Below are 22,775 nucleotides of genomic sequence, written 5' to 3' on the forward strand. Positions count from 1 at the left end.
AAAAGTATGTGAACCCTTTGGATTCCCCACACATAGCGTTGTGTGTTCCTTCCAAACAACTCAACTTTGGTTTCATCTGTCCACAGAATATGTTGCCAGTAGTGCTGTGGAACATCCAGGTGCTCTTTTGCAAACTTCAAACGTGCAGCAATGTTTTTTATGGACTGCAGTGGCTTCCTCCGTGGTGTCCTCCCATGAACTCCATTCTTGTTCAGTGTTTTACGTATCGTAGATTCGTGAACAGAGATGTTAGCATGTGCCAGAGATTTCTTTAAGTCTCTCGCTGACACTCTAGGATTCTTCTTCACCTCATTGAGCATTCTGCGCTGTGCTCTTGCAGTCATCTTTACAGGACGGCCACTCCTAGGGAGCGTAGCAACAGTGTTGAACTTTCTCCATTTATAGACAATTTGTCTTACCGTGGACTGATGAACATCAAGGCTTTTAGAGATACTTTTGTAACCCTTTCCAGCTTTATGCAAGTCAACAATTCTTAATCGTAGGTCTTCTGAGAGCTCTTTTGTGCGAGGCATGGTTCACATCTGGCAATGCTTCTTAAGAATAGCAAATTCAAAACTGGTGTGTATTTTTTTATAGGGCGGGGCAGCTTTAACCAACACCTCCAATCTCGTCTCATTGATTGGACTCCAGGTTGGCTGACTCCTGACTCCAATTAGCTCTTGAAGAAGTCTTTAGCCTAGGGGTTCACATACTTTTTCCACCCTGCACTGTGAATGTTTACATGGTGTGTTCAATAAAAACATGAACACATATAATTGTTTGTGTGGTATTAGTTTAAGCAGACTGTGTTTGTCTATTGTTGTGACTTAGATGAAGATCAGAACACATTTTATGACCAACTTATGCAGAAATCCAGGTCATTCCAAAGGGTTCACATACTTTTTGTTGCAACTGTATTGGGACATGAACAGCAGTCTCGAGGGGGAAAGTCCTGTGTTAGTTTCACTTATCAATCCACCCCAACCTTAGAAAATGTTTTTGTGATATGACAGACGTCACCTGAGCAAAAGTGTCCTTGCCTCGAAATGTTATTTAAAAATAAACCTGTCAAAATGATGCTACAATGCTTGGTGTAGCATTCACAAATACACTGATGCCTGACTCATTGTGGGCGTGCTGGCTTCATAATGCAGTGACAGAACATCACATCATTGTTGGAAGGAAAAATATAAGCCATCATTGAGCTTCAAAGAAAACAATGTCTGTCCTGATTACTGAGTCGCAGTGCAAATTGGTAGAAGGTTGGATATTGGCAACATATCAAAATTAAATAGGCCTTACATGGATCGATTTACAAGGCGTAATTCACTTTAAGTAAGTGTTGTGCTCGTCTCTTTATGTTCGGTGAGACAAGTGCAGAAGGTGGGACTGTGTTAGCGAATGAGACTATAAATATAGCTGTAAGCCTGACGGGGCTCTGATGCAGCTCTTCTGGGTGGAAGCTGTAAACACAACCCTGCTGCTTGTTAAAACAATGTCACCCCACCAACGGCCGTCCTTCCTTATTGATTTATTAAATTCCACACATTTGCAAACTCTTTTTTCGTACAACATTCATTGTCAGAGCTTGTTATATCAGGGCTGACACTTACAAATGAATTGTACAAGACATTTGTGGCTTTACAGGATTTATTAACATTTTTCATCTCGTGGAATGCTGAATAAAAGATCCAACACATCCAAATCTGCAAAAAAATGCATTTGGAAGGTTGTTTACTTTACTATCCAAATGGAATTCATTGTCATATTCCTTAGAGTTACAGAAACCTCTTCCAGAATCATGTTTATATATATATACTGTATGTATAAAGGCTGGGCAAGTTAACACGTTGTTATTATTGCGTTAATGCATTAATTAATTAACGCCAACTTTTTTAAATGTAATCTTATGATTATTTTGTATTATTAATGTTATTATTTTGAAAGTCAGTTGCTCACTGGCTCTGGATACACATACAGACAATCTGTGTTCTTTGAGAATTTGAATAATATTTAGTAAAAATTATATTATTAGAATAACCCATAGGATTTCAAGAAAACAATACTATTACATACCGTCCATTTCATAATCTAAAATGTTACAAGGGTAACATTTACATTTTTCAACATGTTGTTGTTACCAAAGGCAGCCCTGTTCTGCTGTGCAACAGTCTGTCGCTCTGTGGTCTGCTGATACAGTAGTGTCAATTCCAAACACACATCAGCAATTCAGGACTCTCTCTGGAAGAGGTAAGGTTAAGGGAGGAAGGACAACAGAAAACACAAAAGACAGACTGCGTGATAACCGAGAGAAGAAGAACAGACTGCGTGATATAAACAAACAACAAATAGAGTGTGCGTTCCATTTTCACTCTACAACGAGAAGCTCATGGGGCTTTCCCGAACCTGTGTCGAGAGCTGGAGTTAAATGAAATCTCAGATTTGCCTTCTTAATAGTTTGTTTGGGTCCCTCACTTCCGTTTAGCTTCTCATGCACTGATTCGCTAGTTGAACAGCCAATCAGAGTGATTTCTTTTGCCGACAGCCTTTGGCCGACTGCCCAACGATTCGACATGTTTGACACGACGGTGCGGGACACACCAATCTGAGTAGGGCGTGTTGACGCTCATCGTCGGCCTGACGCCCACCGATGGCCAAAATCGGCTTGGTGTGTCCGGGCCTTAACATAAAAGCTGTGGTTAACACAAGCTTAAAAGACGTTCACGTTTTCTTCTATAACATAAAATAAGTGGTTAAATACCCACTGGTGAATGACTAAAGCTTCTATGTGTCATTAAACAGTGTTCTCTAGGCTGTGGTGACGCGCAGACATGCAATCATCATGTTGTGTTTTTTTTATAGCTGGGACATGTTATTAAAATACAAAATAAGATGCTTGTCCATGTTCTTGAGAGACCAGGACAATGTCGTTTTTCAGTGCCTTACCAAACAGTTGGAAATCACTCAAATCTTCCAACTCTGTTCTGAAGAAACCTTAAGAGATAAATGATGTGGAGCTTGATAACTTGTTCAGCTCATCTGTCTCCTCAGCTCTTTCATCCTTCTTTTCTCTTTACTTCTTTTGGGCATTTTATGCAAAGCGTTGCCTACGGATACAAAAGTATTTTTTAAATGACAGTTTTCCCGACTTTTAGACTGCACAGAAGCATTATAGTAGGTATTTAGACAATCTCTGGGGGTGTTTGGAGGTGATCAATCTCAGCGTCACCAGATAGATATGAATCCTTCAGGGGGAAAATAAACTGCTGCTACATCTGCTAGCTGGATGGAAGAGGTGGGCTGTGCAAAGAAAGAAACGTGGCTTTTTTAAGGAGTAGGAGTTTGAACATTGTAATATTGCTTCCATTGTCCATAATCTCCCCAAATGAAAAATGTTTACTCATACAATAATCAGAAACATTTAAAGATTCTGTTTTGAATGCTTTGTTATTTCCCAGAACTTTGAAGCCTCATTCTGAGACTAAATGGATGTTATCCAGTAGGCTCAGCAAATTACCCACAATCCTCAGTCCTCTGCAATGCCATCCTTCTCTTTTTTCTGTCTTTTCTCCCCAAAGTTCAGCATCCCTCCCACATCAGAAGCCGCTTCCAGCATCTGAGCCATTCTGTCTTCAATGATTGCAGCATTTCACGCCTTCTCATAGACGTCTATGCATTTCTCTCAGGTGCCCCCCCCCCCCAGCAAAGCAAACTTATCCCCCCATTAAGCTCCCTCTTTTTTCTCTCTCCACCTCTCACTCTCCTCCTCACCTCTCCGTCTCTCCCTCAGGGCTCTACATTCAGAGGAAGCTCCTTCTTCCTCTGCTGTAAGGGATCATACTGTTTATCTGGCTCTTTTCTTTTATACCATTTCTCAAGTCCCCGTCTTACTGTTTTCAATGAATGTGATTAGTATTCTATTTTCGTCCAGGATTTCTTTTGAATCAGGCTTGAGTGTCATTTACTGCATCTGGGCTTTGCTTCCCTGTTTTAAAGCGATAACACTTGCAGTTCAGGGAAACACACTTTTGAAAAAGTATTTCATTTCATCATTTTGGAGAAGTTATGTAAACACATAACTTCTCGAGTAATATATATATATATATATATGAGTAATATAGATAATTCTTCCTCCTGGTCTTTCAAACGAAAGACCAGGAGGAAGAATTATCTATATTACTCATTGAACTTGCAGCTAGAAAAAAACACCGTCCCACATGGCAGGCTGTCCAGAGCAGTGCATGCAATCTTTGTTTATTTCTTTCATTTATATTTGTTGTAGTTCCACATGTCAAATTTGGATGGCAGACCAAAAGGTTTTTTTTCTTTTAAAAATAAATATATATTATTATTATTTTGTTTTTTCTCTTTCTATCCATCTTTCTTTACAATTTGATTTTGTATTTATTACGGCTATTATTATCATTCCATTTCCAACTTAAGTGTTGTTATGTCAGTTGATGTCTTTGGTAGATAATATTTAACTTAGCATCGTTGTCAAGTACGTTTTTTGTGATTATTTTTGTGTTTTTTTTTTTGTGTGTGCTTATGTGGAAATGTAATAAAGACAATGATACAAAAAGTGGCATTATAACACACTAACGCAGTGTTTATTCTCTCGCTCGTGAAACATTTTCTGTTAGGAAGCTACGTGAGTGCATTCTATGTAGTGACAAGCTCCTTTACAAGGGGAGCTATGACTGTGGCTCAGGGGTAGAATGGGCCTCAGTAGTTGATCCCAAGCCATTGCAGTCAACAAGTGTAATGGCGCGTTTTCACTACAGCGCGGAGCACGGTTTAAGCGTGCCGTGCCCGGCCCGTTTTTGGTTGCGTTCCCACTAGGCGTAGTTCCGGCTAGCGGGTACTTTTTCACAGTTTTCTGGCTCTCCAAAATCGAGGTTCTTTCCGGGCCAACAACTGGGCTGAGTATGCTAAACTAGAGAGAGAATCGCTGGCAACTACAACAAAATGAACATATTTGACCGTGATTTAATTGTAATACACGTTTCAAAATGATGCTGAAGTAACAACATACTGATACCGGTTAGTAAAAACGTAATGCTTTGACAAGTCTGCAGACAGACGACAGGCGAAAACCTTTTAAAATGCGTGTTTTCTGAATGGAGATCGGCTAAGCTAACACAGTATATGCTCCGACCGTCCACACTCACAACAACGGCCTACAGACATAAATAAACCAGCGACTGTATTCTCCATGACACAGGCAGTCTGTGGTTTGTACTTGTTTAACTTTTGTCTAGTTTCTGAACAGATATGAGGAGCTGTGAGCTCTGAGTGCTAACAGCTGATTTCACATTGAAGATGACGTCACGGCTCCGCCTACACTGCGTTACTATATATACTGCCCCAGTTCCTAAACTGTAATGGAAACGCAGCATAAAGTGAGCCTGGCCTAACAAGGCCTAACGAGGCCTAGCCATACCGTACTAAGCCGAGCGAGGCCCTGCAGTGGAAATGCGCCACAAGTGTCCTTTGGCAAGATACTTACCCCATATTGCTCTGAAGGAGTCTCTACAGTATTGTAGTGTTGCTTTGGATAAAAGCATCAAGTGAATGACAGATAATGTAACTCTATCCCTGGATCAGCTTGTGTAGGAGGTTGGGGTTAATAGATGATGAAGACCCTCGAGAGCCAAATGGAATCTCACTTGGATATCCTTATGGCATATCAAATACATCTTCTTTTAAAAGAAGATAAGAGTAGAATGGAATGTGATAGTGATTATAAATATCTGACTCAATAGAATCAGCTGGGGAACAATGTGGTTCTTTGATGCTGAGATAATGCCAAGAAATAGAGCATTAAATAAAGAACAGGGTTAATGACTAATATGAAAAGCAAAAGCAATTGAAGTTAGAGAGACAATGCTGTGCTTTGTGAATGACAGCAGGGATCACGTCTTCAGTGCCTGAGAGCTATACCTGCATGACTCAAGGACGTGATTTGCACTGCGTCATCCCGCCCCCCCGAGGGGCTGCTCTTTGTTCAACAGATAGGAAACACCAGGAAGGGGGAAAAAGCATGGCCGTCATGACACTGTTTAGTCAGCAATGCAAGGCCTTAGGGAAATGTATGGGACTCACACTGCAGTCATAAGCACTAGAATGTGACCCGCAGGGTAGGAATGAAGTTTTACAAGGACTATTCATCTGTGGATATTAAAAGGCCACGAATAATCAGCAATAGATCCGCATATTAAAAACCCTTCCGCGTTGCCTCAGCCATGCCCTCGTTCTCTGGTATGAGTTTACGATTCATTAAAGGGTGCGAGGTGTCAAGCACAGCCTCGGTCTTGGTGAACTTTTCCTGACACCACACTGCTGCAGACAGGGCAGACTGTCTCTTACAGCTAAATCCACTTTCATACTCTACTTGCTTCTCTCACATTGGGATTGATGGGGTCATTGCTATTACAATATAGAAGGGGGGCATTTGGTGCTAGGCTGGTCGGAAAATCATTTGTATTGTTACCAGAGCTTGGGATCTGCCAACAGGCCACTGATCAAGGGCGCAAAAACATTATAGTGTGGAGAAAATAACAACACCTTCATATATAATGCAATCCTGTACAACAATAATACAGACTGTGCCTTACCACAGTGCTGAAAAACATAGTTGCAGGTTTCACAAGGTTGCACTCATTTCAAGGCGATTGCATTATACTAAAAAAGTGTCCCTGTAGCTGTATCTTATCAACATGGGGATAAACAGGTTATTGTAATGAAGGGCCGAGGCCCAGACTTTCCTAACTCATTTTAGAATCAGAATTCCCACGAGATAACTGTTTGTTTGTCATGAAAGCAGATTATTTCTTCAAACCAATCAATGATTTGGCTATCAGATAATCACATTGATCTCTGGCATAATGCTGCTCATCTGTCTTCCTGGAACCTTACATGTAGTGTCTGACTGTAATATGATACAAATCAGAAATACAATTGAACCTCACTAACAGACCACTGCCCGGCCATCTTGTTTTAAAGGGGCCATATTATGCCCCCCGAATGAACGACTCGATTTGACTCCTATTACCATGTTACACTCAAGTTTCTATTGGCTCGCGCTTCAACACATATCAAGTGATAGGTGAAGGGACGGGACATTTCCAACACATCTCTGAGCGGTTGACCAATCACAACAGAGCCAGCCAGCTAACCAATCAGAGCAGACTGGGCTCTGGTTTCAGACAGAGGGTGTAAAGAGGTGCTGCAGCACAGGCAGTATGAGAACAAGAAAGAGCTTTTTGAACATTAAAGCATGGAGACATGTCCCAGTAGAGACACTACATGCTGATATGAACCTGAAAAGAGGCATAATAGGGCATCTTTAATCGTTCCTTATTTTTGCTTTTTATTTAAAGTGAAATTGCACCATTATGTTCCTTATTTCGTTTCTGGCATGAATATTTAAGAAATGTATTTGAACTTTGAATGGCCTAAACTGATTGTGGTCTGTGTTTACATTGAGTGGGAGCATTTTCCCCTCAGTTAAAAGGGCAAAGTCTAATCAGCTCACATAGTGATTTTGAAGAAACATATTGAAATGAATAGCAGAAATACATATTGTTCACCTGCCCATTAAAAGAGTAAAAGCACAAAGGATTTTGAGTATATTGAAGCATGCCTTTGCAGGTTTGAAATGCAGACTACACAATGCAATGAATGAATATAGAGTCATTAAACTAGAAATCACTTTATAGAACAGATACAGTCATTTAATAGAACTGGCTGAAATAATCAAAATTTAGAAATTGAACAAATGAAAAAAAAAAAAAAATTGAAAACGTTTTTTGCTACATTGATCTACTCTGTTTACCATTAGTGGGGTAGGTCTGAAGGTGTTAAGGCCCAGCACCCTGACTTCAACCACTGAACCTTTAAAATATATTGACATGCTACACGCTCAAGTCATAAATAAACATAGATCACTCACAGACTCGTTGTCCGTCAGGTCAGCCAGAACGAAGCAGCGATACTGCTGCTGGCCCGGGAGGGGTTTGTTGTAGTAGCCGTTGTATTTCTTCTCATCGCCCAGTGTGAAGAGCTCAGGCAGCGTGTCCAGCTTGGCAGCAATGTATGGCTGAAGCAGGTTCTGGCTCTGTCTCTTCTTCCTCTGCAGGCTGCTGTCAGCACCGGGCTCCAGGAGCTGCCACAGGGACGATACAACAGTGCATGAACGAGACGTACACAAATGTTCATTTTATGGGAAGTATTCCTTCACAGTCCTTTCCCAGAATGAATGAGAATGCCATGTATGTGTTCTGTCTTGACATCTAAAGCAGTCATTTTTTAAATAAACGCAAGCAATCAATTCATCAACCTCAATACAAAAATAATAGATTTATAAAAGAGGAAGAAAAACTAAACTAAAAATGTTAAGCAGCAGACCTACAATTGAATGAAAACTAAGAATCATACACTGATTTAAGATGCTCTCTGGACAGATGGACGAACGAAAGGGCGGAAGGACAGGCGGATAGTCCCACATAATCTCTACATTTCTAGATGTATTAATAATATATTATGTAAATACTTTATGTTAAGTGTTTATTCTTCATATAGTAAAATCTCATTTTGCCATGATGACCAAAAACAAAAACTCACAAGGTAAAAATAATAAGGGCTGGTAACTGTTAGAATAAAAAAAACTGAACCTTTAACCATAACCTCTCCTTGCCTAACTTTAAACCCAAACCTGACCTTAACCTGAAATTGGAATGGTTTGCCTTTCTGGTAGCTGCTTTTATGAACTTGCCTCCCGAAATAGATTATTTGCTTAAATAAAACTGCAAACAGACCTAATCACCTTTCAACAGTGAACACACATCCACTCACCTCCTGTATGTCCATGTCTTCAGGGTTTTCCCATCTCCTATGAGAAGTCGGATTGACAGGGACAACAACTATGTAGTACCACCTGAATCAAACAAAGACACAACACCATTAATACATATATAAAATTCATTGTATACAGTACATAGTCTTTAAACACAGCTTTAATGTTATTTATTTCTAACGCTTTTACAGTTTCCTGAAGGACTTTCAGTTCTAGACTTGTTAGCTTTTTCCTTCTAGGTTTTTTCTATAAGTGAAAAGGTCTGGGTTGTGCATTCATACAGATATGGTATTCGTTTTTGTTTAACATCAGCCCCACTTGTCTTTCTACAGATTACTGCTGGGCAATTTCTTCAGAGAAGCAAACACTTGAAACACAATTAAGTCTAGGTAATTTGCAGTGCCTGGTATCTTGATCGAGCTGAGGAATAATAAATTGCTGCCTTTGCATTGTGATTCTCCATTCTGAATAGTTGTGGTTTTAAAGCTCACCTCTTAAATAAATTGCTTTCTAGTGTCAGGACACAGCTCAGAGGCAGCACTGGGGTTATTATAAGCGTGGCCGTGCGGATTTTAGGATATAATCATGGTGTTGTTGTGTTGTGGGACTGAATGTTTTGTGAACTTTCGGAACTACTTTGACCTAAAAGAACCTTCTGCTGCAGTGGATCATTGGCTGGTGTGAACTGGCTAGAACTGGAAAATAAGTACAAAAACCAGGATTGTAATGGCTGCAGACAAGCTTGTGTCTGAGCTATATTGTTTGTTTGAGTCTGACTGTTTTTCAATGAGCGTTAGCCTCCCTGGGCCATTGTATTTCTAAGGTCTTCAAACAGCTCATACACTGATCGATGATGCACAGACTAACATATAACACTATCTCAGGTCACTTCTCTCAGATTCTTAGCTTTAACAATACCCAACAATGTGAAAGTACTCCAAAGTATAACTCCATAGTTTTCATACTAATTTAAATAATGGCCTCTGACGAGAGTTAAAATGTTATAAAATGTTTAATTATTGGGTAGTATTATTGATGCAATTCAAAGAAAGTAAATTATAATGTTGCGACTAGTTTATTTGTAACAGTTTTTCAAAAGAAATTTGGGATCACATTTATTTTATTTACTAATTTAAAGGTTCCCCATATATACTGTTTTTCATCAATATATTTTAGGTCTCAGATATATACAAACATGTCTCTGAAGTGTTTGGCTCCGAACACCAAACAGATCATTGCAGCATCCCATAATCCCCTCTGTTTCAGCCCTGTTTCCAAAGTGCTGATTCTCTGTCTGTTACTTTAGATGAAAATAAGGAGCCCCTCCCCACGCCCCTCTGAGAGATAGTTGGTTACAAAGAACACAATGGTGCTCTAGGAGGAGATTCAGGTGATAAGGTGTGGGGGGGGGGGGGGGGGGGGGGGGGGGGGGGTTACCTTGGTTGGTGATTGGCTAATGGTTACACAAGCCAAAAAACATTGTGACATCACAAAGTGGCCAAAATCTGATCAGCTCATTTTCAGACAGGTTTTTATAGAAATGGATCAGGACAAAAAGTGAGCCAATCGTTTTTCCTGAAACTTTCAGAATCTCTTTCCACAGAAAATACATGAAAAGGTGGATTTTGCATAATAGGTGACCTTTAAGGCAGGAACACAGAACCGCATGGCATAATATACATTAACATGTTTATGTATACATACCAGGCGAAATACACATGCATATAGCTCCCTTACAAAACAAAAAACAATATAAACAGAAACATCACAAGACAAACATAAGACCACAGTAGGCAGAAGGCAGGTCCTGAGTGATGAGGTGCAGAAGACATCTTTAGAGCCATCTGTCATGAATCATTCCTCTCATAACAACACAACCAGCACTGACCTGACAGAGACTTCAACAGGCCCAGTGGACAGGCTGATGGTCACTCTCCCCCCCTCCTCCACATCCTCTTGGTATAGTGCTGGTTTGATCTGCGGCAGGTCTGGGGCGGTTCTGATGGACACCTGCTGCTGGAGCCCCCCAGCACTGTTCCCCCGGCTCATGAGCACGAAGGAGTAATCTGTGTCTGGCTGCAGCTGAGTGATCAGCTTCCTCTTCAGGTCACCCAGGACCTCCACACTCTGCTGGTTGTACAGGATCTAAAGCCAGGAAGAAGGAATATTTAACTGACACTGTTTAAAGGATTTCATATAATTGATGATGTTTGCAACACTGGTTATCTGTGAAACTGCGCCTAATAAGCGTTTTCTTTTTCTTGTAATATGTTGTATAGGTCTTTGTGTATGTAAATGGTCTGCAAAGGCAAAAATAGCAAAGTTCACTCAAAAGGAAGATTCTATTACACCTACCTCCCCTCTGCCTGAAACGCCGCGATCAGACACCTTTGTCTACTTCCGTAACATAATGACATCATTTTTTGAAACACTCACGCTTCTATTGACTAGTGCTCCAACACATTGTACCATGTTAACCAATCAGAGCAGACTAATAAAGCACTTTTTTAACCTTAAAGCATGAAAACACGTCACAGGCAGAACATACTTATATGAAACAGAAATGAGCATAATAAGGCCAATTTAAATACTGTATGTGTGCAATGGAAAGCTGTAATATAAAAGTTGCATATCATCTGCATAGTGATATTTTATTTATTTTCTCCTTCTCTTGAAATATGTATTCCTTTTACGTTCTATCTAACATTACATCTTTTAGGAGTAGTTGAACGTCTTTCCATTTTTTTGTCTTTTGTTAGTATTTATTTGTATATGATAACATAGTTAGTTGAGAAAATGTGTACATTAGTTTAATCAATCTTCAATCTGTTGATCAGAGCTGTGAAACTTCTAACTTTGCTGCCTACTGTTGTTCTGTACACACATTGTTTTATGTGACAAGGTGCTGTGTAAATAAAGTATGATTGATGTGTTTACACTTATTTATTTGCTGATCCATGGTCATAAACCTTTGTTTGTGCACTTATCAGAGCTGCATAATGCCAAATCTGAGTGACAGCACAGACAGGCCCCTTAACAAATAGTCAGTCATAACTTTCAGCTACAGGCAGAACTTCATTGATTTTCTTTATGATTGATCAAGCAGCTGTTCTCTTGAGGACTACTACAAACAGTATATCAAATGTCCCGTATTCATGTTCAAAATATATTTTCAAACTGTATACATGTCTGCATATACAGCTCCTTCACTACAATATATGTTTTCCTTTCTAGCATGAAACTATGTTTAAAAATGCGTCATGTATCTTCAAATATTTCAGGTGCCTTTTTGATGATCCATGTTTCTATGATTGTGTCCGAAAGTAGCTTAAAAATATGTAAAAGTGTAAATGTATTCCCGAGTTTTGGACCTTTTCTCTAATGCCCATATGCAGCGGTTCAAGAGTATCAGTAAAAAACAACAATTATTGTAGTTAATTATGTGGCAGGAGCTGATCTTACCTTGAGAGGCACTTGAGATTTGAAGGTTTCTGGCACTTCCCAGGTCAGAAGGACAGAGGTCTTCGTCACAGCCTTCACGCCAAAGTTCTTCGTGAACACTGAGGGAAGGTCTAGATGATTATTAGCTGATTAATTGAGTTGCAGATAATGACTGAGATTATTCAAAGCTGAATATCTGCTTCACAAAAGCAAGAAAACAAAGTAATTTTTAGATCAAATATGAGCAAATGGGTACACTGTGCACTAATGTTCAGCAAAATAAAGTCAACCGTAGATTATTTGGACACTACCCCTGCAGCTCTCAGCTAACCAAGCTTGGAATAATATCATCAAACATATAAAAAAGAAAAAAATATATACAAATGATCAAACAAGAACAAGAACATTGTGGTTGACATTTTCCTCAGAAATGAAAATGATATGCTTCCATTACCCAAAAGCATTTGAAGTAACCAACGCTTCATGATTTGTGTTGAACTCTATAACAATTTGCCAGCACATTTGAAATATTTCAATATATAGAGTCCAACTGTTTCCTTTGCAGTCACTATGTTTTCTGTCAGATCATAATGAAAAACACATGTTCACTTGTGCTTCCTTCGGCTCAGAACCCACTGCAAAGGATCACGCTTACATTTCTGCAAAGAGCTGAAAACCTTACACACACGAGGCACAGTGTGACTATCTTTTTTATAATTAAAATCTTCCGACAAGACACCTGAATTGAATCCTGACTGACAGCACCAATAGCTGCCTGTTTCTTCTACCATCAACAACATAATTGCTACTATGTTATTTCATAATATATAGGATCTTGTTTCATCTTTAGGACATGATATGCCTCTACCCTGTTGCACTTGTTGCTGCATTTAAAGAGGATGGGAGGACCTCATTTCATTGGTTGTTAACTGGGGACCCCTGACTCCACCCTCTGATTCTGTATTTCTTTATATCTAATTCAGTCTCTCTTTCAAGTTGCAATGAGCTGCACTTGAGGTCATCCAACTGTTAAAATGTGCATCTCTACCTAAATATTATTTTCTTTGCGCCCTTTTTCAGGAAAATCGAGAACTCATTGTCTTTGGTCACATGTTACAACAGTACCCTGTCTGCAAGCACAATGCAGCCCATATACTGTAGGTAGCCTGTGGTTCTCACCTGGCATGGACAAGGACATGGTTCGACTCTGAATGCTGGGGCTGATGGGTCCCCCCCCCTTGCTGTTGAAAGCTTGGACTCTGATATCGTAGGTGGTGTCTGGCTGCAACCCTTGGACGGTCATCTCTGTTGCTGTGGTACTGTTGGTGTTGTTATTGAGGATATTGATATCTCGATAAACCACCACATATCTGACAATCTTCCCGTTCCTCTCGGCCAGAGGAGGGGGCTCCCAGGACAGCTTGGTGGAGGTGGCGGTCAGGCCCACCACACTCAGGTTCTGGGGGTAGCTGCTGGGAATGTCCTCGGGGGTGCTGATCTCCTTCACATACTCCTCCCCGTTGCCTGCCCGGTTTTTGGCGCACAGTTTGAAGATGTAGGTGGCTCCCTTGTGGAGACCGGTGACTGTGAAGTGATCATCCGCCTTTTTGAAGTCTTTGATGGTGAAAGCCTCCTCCTCTGCTCTCTTGTATTGAAGCTGGTACCCCACATGCTCCCCCACCATCTCCTTTGGAGGCTGCCACTGTATAAGGGCAGTGTTCCCTATGGTGGTGCTGATCATCATAGTGGGCTTGCCAGGCACTGGAAGACATTAACATATCTTGCTTACTCTCTAAACTTTACTCAGTTAAATTATGCAGAAAGTTTAACTCCCACACGTAATTTGGTGGTAAGTAACACATCTGTTCTTAAACCATAACCCCTAAACTTTAGAGCATGATGAAACGGTTCCCTTCTCTTAAAATGACATACAGTAGTGGAGAAACCAATCCCTTAAAATGGCTTTTGTTTTTACCCAAGGTCGAACTATGAACAACCATTTGTTTCTGTCTTGCAATCATCTCTAGAAATAATGGTCTGAATGTCTCAACTTTAAACACCCAATTGAAGGCATTCGTTTGGCTGTACAAGCTTAATGTTAGAGGCTGGTGACATCAGAGGGTGAAGTCAATATCTTCCTTTATGAAAAGATAACAATCTTTGGTAGGCTACATATGACTTACATTTTTGGTGACTTGTGTCTTTATATTCATAATAACAGAAATGCATAAACATTGATGTTGGATTTTTCATTTATTGTCATTCCGCCTAACATTCCTGTGTGTTTAGATGTATACCTTACCAAAAGGTATTGATGAAATGTTTTTTTCTTTGAATGCAATAATTGTCTGAACAACATTCTGATAATCATTTCAGGAGATAAGTGTGACACAGTTTTCTATGAGAATCCTCCATTTTTACTCATTTTGGTTTCGGGAGGGTTTAAACCAAAACACACATTTTAAGTTCCCTCAGTTGTGATTAATGTGTTGCTAAAACATGAAGATGAGCTAAAAACATACATTTCAACTGGAAACAAATGTATTTTGTATGGTGGATGTAAAAATATAGTCTTTTATATTTGTCTTATCAAATACAATGTAAAATAATAATATATTTATAAATATATATATGTATATATTGTAGTAATAACGATATAATCTATTTATAATTTTAAATGTATCTTGTATGTAGACATACATTTAGATTTTTTTTTTTATAATTTAGTTTTTGGGAGAAGGGGTGGGATTAAATAAGTGTAAACTTCTTCCCACCCCTTTTTGGATGTGTTGATCATTTGTTTATATATAATTTGTCTTTTTATTTTTTATTAATTTGATACTGCTTAAGTTTGTACAGTATCATAATTATCTTGATTCATTTCATTATTATTATTATTAGTTTTTTGTATTATTGTTTTACACGTTCAAGTCAAATCAAATCAAATCAAATCAAAGCAGCACCCAGCACCCACCTGCTCCCGTGGTAGTGACCACCTTGGCCTTGCTGCGCGCTCCATCGCCCTTGGTGGTGTAAGCAGCCACGGTCACAGAGTAGGTTGTCTCTGTGAGCAGACCTGTTACAATGGCCTCCTGAGAACAGACACAGATAAGAAAAAAGAGAGGGGGGGGGGGGGAATAGAGAGGGATGGAGACAGAGGGAAACAGAAAGGAAAAGACAGAGAGAAAATGGCAAGAACATGGAGGTTAGGGCGATGGTGTGCTGTCAGCCAGTTTACTGCATAAGGCACTCACGCACATTAGACGAGTCAAGCGCGTTCAACATGCATTAGAAAAACTCCCAAGGCATTTAAAGTGAGGAAAAGTCAAGTGAGGGTCATGAATGTACACGTGGAGTGCATTTAGATGAATCCTCAATGTAGCTCATGGTTCCTGGTCCTTGAGGGAACTGTTGGATGGTATGAAAGTTGCAGCAGGAAGTGTGTCTGCAAACTGTGATGGATTATTACCTAATCGACAGTAAATCTGTAAATTGGTCAGAACATCTTTTTTATTTACTCTGCACATTTCACCATTGGTTTAAAAAAGTCCCGTTAAGGAACTGCAGTTGCAGATGAACTAGCTGGCTAACACTGGCACATTTACCTTGTAGGTACACACTTTTGCCAACTTGGCAACTTTCCTGCAAGATTTTTTGAATTTTGCTGCGAGATACTGAAATGGGAAAATAAATGGCCACATTAGGCTTTTTTAAGCTGGCTTGCTTGCTTCTTAATGCTCTATAGCTTTAAGAGTGACAGCATTGCTTTTTTCTGCACTCATAGCTTAAAGTGGCAATTTTGCTTTGACTTACTATGCAATTGTGTCTGCTTGTGGGTTATGATATCCCTTTCACAATAAAAGCCCTGGACATATAGACTGCATCATTGCCTACCAGAGAACATTTGCTCAGAGGAAATTCAACAAAATAGCTTGAGCAGCTACCTGGCGAAATTAGCATTATTATTGTCAATGTGCAGGCCATGGATGCATATTAAGAGAACCTGTTGGCCCTAATACATTATAATGTAAGCTGATAAAGGAAACATACAAATATATGGAGCTGGTAAATCAAAAAGCTGTTTAATTTACTTACGTCTGCAGCATTGGTTGGATGCTTATTATTTTAGATGCCAATGTATGACTGTAACTATGTTGTTTTCAGACATATACTGTAGATATAGATATGAGATATGCTTATAATTAATCAACAAGAATAAAATACCCGTGCTACTTATTATTTTTACCTTGGGCCTGCCCTCGTAAATCAAAAGCCCTTGCACTGATTAATTAACATGCATATTAGCAGTATATTGGCTCTTTATTAGTCATTATAAAACACTTATTAATGCCTTATTCTGCATGACTGTATTCTACAAGTAATAGGCCATTAGTTGAGTTTTTCCTCAATGTACAACAACTTGCAATAAATAAACACTAATTAGAGGGTTATTGAGGAAAAACTCAACTAATGGCCTGTTACTTGTAGAATACAGTCATGTAGAATAAGGCATTAATAAGTGTTTTATAATGACTGATAAAGAGCCAATATACTGCTAATATGCATGTTAATTAAGAACTAATTGATGGTGAATTTGTGTACCTTAATATAAAGTGTTACTACTGTATCTACTCCCAGTCACAGAGCAGCTAGAGTAAAGATAACTGTGGAATCTCTGTTCTGTGTTGTTGGTAGTTCAGAGGAAATAAGAACGGGATCCATATGTGTTTGCCACAGAGGCACCAACAATAACACCACTTGGAAATGTTAGAAGGGAAAATGTTGACAATATATCTGTTCCCTGAACACACAGTAATAGCAGCCTACTGTCTCAATTGGGTTCCTGGCATTGCTTTATTATAATACCTTAAATATATCTAATAAAATATTGATTTCATACTACTCATTCCCATATCAGACACACAAACCTGCACCATTTGGTTACATATAAGATAATAAAAAGCATACAAAGGCAGAAATAGCATAGTGACAGCAGATAGATATTTAACTCATGTCACCATAAGTAAATGCCTTCAAACACACACAGTGGACATGTCCATACAAGCTCTTTCACTGCTTTTCGGAAAGTCTTGTTAATGCAGCAACATACTCTCTCAGCTGCCGGGAGCTTCCATTAGAGGGCTTGGAAAAGGCCCACTCCTCTCAAAGAGCTGAGGATTTCTTTCTAGTGCTGCTCCTGAGTGATGAGTGATGAGTGGAGAGGGGTTGCAGAGATGAAGCAGTTTGTGATGAGAGAAAAATGGCAGGATAGTGGCGGCGGTGTGTATGTGAGTGGAGGGGAACACCCATCGGGTTGTATTTCCCCCGTCAAACCGGCACCCCCGCCCACAGCCTAGGGTGTGCTGTGCCATCAATGGAGATGACAGTGCAAATTAGAAAAAGAAGCAAGGGGTTCTGCAACAACTAAAGCTCTAATTATTACTTCTTACCTGGCAATTTAATATCTATCACAGGATGTTTAAATCGTTTTTCTGCTCATTTAAAGAGCAGACGTGTACAGAGCAGAAGTCAGCAGAGGCACACAGAGTTAATATTCTTCCTGTCTTATCTGCGGGGCTTGAACGGTGAAAGATAAGAGAGAAATGTGACTCCATAAGTTCTCTAAACCCTCATTATTTAAAAAGGGTGGTGTTTCTTTCCACTGTCACCAGAGACTTTCTTACATTTGGAAACGTCAGGTTCAACTGGAGCCAATCAATCGGCAGTGACGTCCTGTGTGTCAAACATCAAGTGCTGCTGTCCTCGCCTCCCTTCTTTTCAACTTTATCACCACCCAATGTTACAACTCCACTACAAGAGCTCATTAGAAGGTACTGACTCATCTGCACTGAGACCAGCACTAAGGGGGGGAATAATCCAGAGGGACTGCCTAGATCAGACGTGATGCCTCAGAAAGGAAGTTGTTGAACGGCTTTGCTCCCAAAAACATTTCTAAAAGAAGGCGTTACACCCATGCAGCTTTTAAATAATTCCTCTTCTGCTATTTCCTAATAACTTACCTGCTAGCAAAGAGTTTGCTTATCAGTTGATCATCATCATATATCATATTGATGACTGCTTTGTCTCCTTAAAGACAGCTTTCAGTCTCGCTCTGGCAGTGTTTTTGGTTTTTCTTTTTGGTTATTAACACATTTTCTGATGTACAATATCACTGATGATGTATATTATTTACTGTAATGTCACATGCCAGTCCGTGCCCATAAAAAAAGCTTGTAGCGGTAATAGCTTAATAATAATAGCGGTAGCTTCAAAGGTCCACAGAGGCTGTTATAAAGAACTTTGATGGTCTGATTTTCTTTGTTCCTGGCTACATGGTCCAGAACATTGTTGCCCTTGGTAGGGGAGTGGATATTGCTTGTTTGACTAAAATCAATAGGTACAAGAAACACATAATCTGGTTGTGTTGCATATCCAAAGAGCAAACATATAACAGATGACTAATGACCTCATTTATTAATAACCTTGAACCACAGATACCAATTCTACTTCTAGTCTGGAACTGAGTTGTTGAGATGAAAAAAGAATCAGAATTGCGGGGAAAAAAAGAATATATAACTAAAGATGATGTGATTTTCATGCTCAGCATGAGCACAAACAAAAGCTGTCGGCCCTACTTGACTTTATAGATTAGTATTGCAGTACAAACCATTCAGACTCAGACTTTATGGGAATGAAGGACTCAGACACAAACTTCAGAAAATAACAATGTGATCACAAGTGAAGTGAGAGGAGACAGCAGGAGAACCTCAACTAACGGCTGAACTCTTGCTTGACAATTACTGCTGTAGAGTCTGAGTGTATATGTGTGTTGTGTAATACCATGTAAGATACACAGTTATCGATCACTGGGCCCAGACAAACTGAAAGTAAAACCCCAACAATACTTCCAGAAAGAAATCAGAGTGAGTTTACAGCTGCCACTCTTAGAGACTCTGATCTGGAGTAGATGTCAACACACACACATACAAGCATGCAAGCACACACAGTTATTGCAGTTATCACCATTAGCAGAGAACGTTGGGACATGAAAGTCTAAAGTCTCATGTCACTATTTGTGCTTATATCAGAGCCCAATGCATGACACCTTGACACCCCCAACCAACCCACACACATCAAAGGGCAAAACACAAAAACAGTGTGTCACTCCACTAAATGCATGCATGGCACACTGTGTGATGAGTGAGAAAGAAGAAGAAGATGTTAGCTACAGTAGGTGTTTAAAAGATACTTTTGCCTTGTTTTCTAATGTGCTGTCAGCTCTCTGGAAATCTGATGGGTTTAAGTTTCTGATAGGAAGCTAGAATGAGGTAAAACAATCCTTCCTTAGTGATGGAAGGATGAGTAATACAAGTTAAATTAAGATGCCTACTAGACAACTACATAATTATTCAATAGTCAAAAGTACAGCGCAACTTTATTAATTTATATAAATTTGATTATTTCATTTATATTATTACATTTTATTAAAGGCTAATTCTGGTGTATTACAATTTGGGTTTTAGTTCGGGCTAGTATGTATCTTGGTCATGATAATAAACACCAAAGTTGGTAGGTCAGATCTAACATAATGGCATATTGATTCCAAAGAAGTCTAAGAGGAAACTGGATCAGTCAGTCGAGGACATAGACAGACCAATAGTTAATCCAGAATATGAAAACTATATTAAGTACATTAGCGCAAAGTTGAAACAGGGAGTGGCACAATTAAACTGTGTAGTAGATCAATGAATTTAACATTTCAAATTCTCTTCCAAATAAATTGGACTAACATAGAGGTTTCTGACTGCTTGTTTTTTCACATGGGCCACATGACTAATGGGAATAGGCAAGCTAGCAATACAGCTAGCATGACTATACGCTAGCATTGAATACCTTCTACCACTATAGTTAGCTCAGTTACAGTTCTTTTTTTTAGGTCTAATTCCATTTTTTTTACTTTCTACATTATATGTGGAGCAACTTAAGTCTGCTAGGCTAAGTTAAAGAAGCAAACATGCCTTCTGCTGTCAGTGTCTCTGATATACATATCACCTTTAAACCACATGGTAAGGTAATTGAGATCTGAGCACAATACAAACTCCCATGATCAGATGTGTTCAGACAAGGATCATATGTGAAATACCAAGGCTACCAAGTGCATATGAAGTTACAGTATATATAGGATAGGTTCTGCACAACCAAATGGTGACACAACTGTGTTAGTGCCCACTCAGTTATCTGAAGATGTTATGACAGAAAACACACTCCCCATAACCCCTGTCCACCCAACACACACTGTGGTTACTCACGTAGTCTTTTGAGTCCTCATCAATCGTCTGATGATAAACACAGACGAGGAAAGAAGTCAGAAAAACAGACAGAACTTTTTCTCTAGTATGTACTTGAGGCCTTTCTAAAAGCTTATCAGTATATTGGACAATTATGGTGATAAGGGAATGGAGGAGAGACACAGCTGCCTGTACAGGGGTTACTTTAAAGTTCAATAATAAAAGTAGTGTGTGAATGTTTTTGTGTATAATGCGTGCCCTGTTTGTGGCACAAAACCTTTAGATTTTTCAGCACTCGCAATCATATTTCCCAACTAAATAAAATAAGACAATAATATTAATAATACAACATCTTAAAAGTCATAAAAAGTGATTTTACCTTGATCATTTAGTGACTGAGTACTAAACATTATCTACAACCTTTTAATCTATTTTAAATAAATATATTTCTAAGATTTATGACCCAGTATTTACACTTCTATGAATATGTAGATACCTAATGGCACATTCTATGTGTCTGATGCCATAAGCCTGAATGTAATGAGTGAGTATTTTCAGTTGTTCATCTTCCTTCTAGACATCAGAGTTCATCCTTAGGGTTATGCTCAGGGCAGAAATCAAGAAAGAGACAAACAGGGAAGGATACAAAATAGTTTTTACTGATGTAAATTCTGACTAACTCAGACGGTGGAGCCCCTTCGCTTCTCTAGGAATGATTCAAGGCTTCCCAGTATTTAGCTGGTCTGAAGATACCACTTCCTCAAGCATGCTAATTAAAAAAAAAATCAGTCGGATAGGGCGACTGCAGCACTACAAACTAGCTTTGCCAAAAAGGAACAACCTTTGAAAACTCGGAAGGAATTTATCTCATTGTTTAATCCATTTTATCACAGGCTTCTGGAATAGTCACTAAATGTCAAAGCACGCTGCAATGTTCTGTGTTACCCTACACAGACATACCATAATGGCATGTGACTATGTACTACACAAGTTAAGGACAGTTTTTATGAAAAACGTTCTACATAATTAAAACAAATGAAATATTTTACCTTTATTTCCATGTGTATCCACATGTGAAGGGGTGTGCCAGCATCCAGGGGTATAGGAATAAGCTAATTTAAAATGTTGATAATCTTTTATATAAATAATCTATGAAAGAGGACAATTACCATCTTGTATTTTTCACTCCTAAACACGCCAATATGTTCAATTGAAGGATCTCACTATTCTTCCAGTAGTGTACTGGCCATCTGGCAAACATCTGGCATCAAAAAGTCTTTCACAGTTTAAACAACATACTGTCTGTGTGTATGCCTATTATTTTGGGTTCATATAAGAGTGTGCTTCGTGCATGTTCCACGACTGGGTTCACTGGCTTTCCCCACCAAATACTGTAAGTGTTTTCTTGTCTAACGGACATACACCTCATTTTACTATCAGAATTTGACCAATTTGCTTTGATTATATTTAGAAAGTGGAGAAGAGCCACACAAATTAGCATGAGCCAAGCAAAAAGCCGGTAAGTTTTTATATTTATATATATATATATCATTACACTTACAATTAAGGTTTATTATGAATGTATCGATGTAGTGTTTCAAATGTAACTTATACCATAGCCTAGACAGAAATTGGCAGTCGCTAGCAGTAGCAGTCGCTCAGTCGCTAGCAGCAGCAGTCGCTCAGTCGCTAGCAACAGCAGTCGCTAGCAGTTACCTGTTTTAGCTTTAATAACCCCTGCTTGACCTGCAGGACAGACAAACCATTGCGACTGGTTTCCACATATTTAGTTAGCATCAGTTGTCCCCAAATTCACTTTGTCGTTGAGGCAGATCAAATTTCAGCAAAGGAACTGGAAGGGTCCGTTGGGGGATCTGCTGCCATCTGCTGCAGCCCCTTCACGGGCCAGGGGGAAATTCTAGATGTCTGCATTTGTAGCTAAGGACATTAGTCAGCCTGTTTTACTCCCAAAGCATTAGCGAATGCATCAACAGCAGGGATCCAGCGTCACAGGGTATTTGTGTTCTGCTTCCTGACCTTGCTGACTAACCAGAAATAAAACAAAGGGCTTTAAATCTCCCAGCTTCTTAGGAGAGATAAATAAAATATGTTGTTGTGAACAATGTAAGTTGCTCAGGGTAAAGGGAAAATCACCTCCATTCGTTGAGTGCAGATCACACTCTAAATGA

At 39.3% G+C, this 22,775-nt stretch overlaps 1 protein-coding gene across 22 annotated transcripts in view; it reads right to left on the reverse strand.

Moving 5' to 3' along the window:
• Positions 1 to 22,775, reverse strand: part of ptprfa (protein tyrosine phosphatase receptor type Fa) — a 315,231-nt gene that overhangs the window by 44,706 nt on the left and 247,750 nt on the right. For 14 of the 22 annotated variants that reach the window (XM_034237428.1, XM_034237408.1, XM_034237429.1 and 11 more), the window contains 6 exons: positions 15,273 to 15,390; positions 13,478 to 14,059; positions 12,320 to 12,429; positions 10,746 to 11,002; positions 8,857 to 8,938; positions 7,955 to 8,167 (listed from right to left, as the gene is read on the reverse strand). In XM_034237428.1, coding sequence (XP_034093319.1) covers positions 7,955 to 8,167; positions 8,857 to 8,938; positions 10,746 to 11,002; positions 12,320 to 12,429; positions 13,478 to 14,059; positions 15,273 to 15,390 — 1,362 coding nt within the window. Of the gene's footprint in view, positions 1 to 7,954; positions 8,168 to 8,856; positions 8,939 to 10,745; positions 11,003 to 12,319; positions 12,430 to 13,477; positions 14,060 to 15,272; positions 15,391 to 20,607; positions 20,635 to 22,775 lie in introns of all 22 variants that reach the window. The other 8 variants (XM_034237426.1, XM_034237425.1, XM_034237422.1 and 5 more) reach the window with 2 other exon arrangements.

The sequence above is a fragment of the Gymnodraco acuticeps genome, unplaced genomic scaffold, assembly GCF_902827175.1.
Source record: "Gymnodraco acuticeps unplaced genomic scaffold, fGymAcu1.1, whole genome shotgun sequence".
Taxonomy (NCBI): Eukaryota; Metazoa; Chordata; class Actinopteri; order Perciformes; family Bathydraconidae; genus Gymnodraco; species Gymnodraco acuticeps.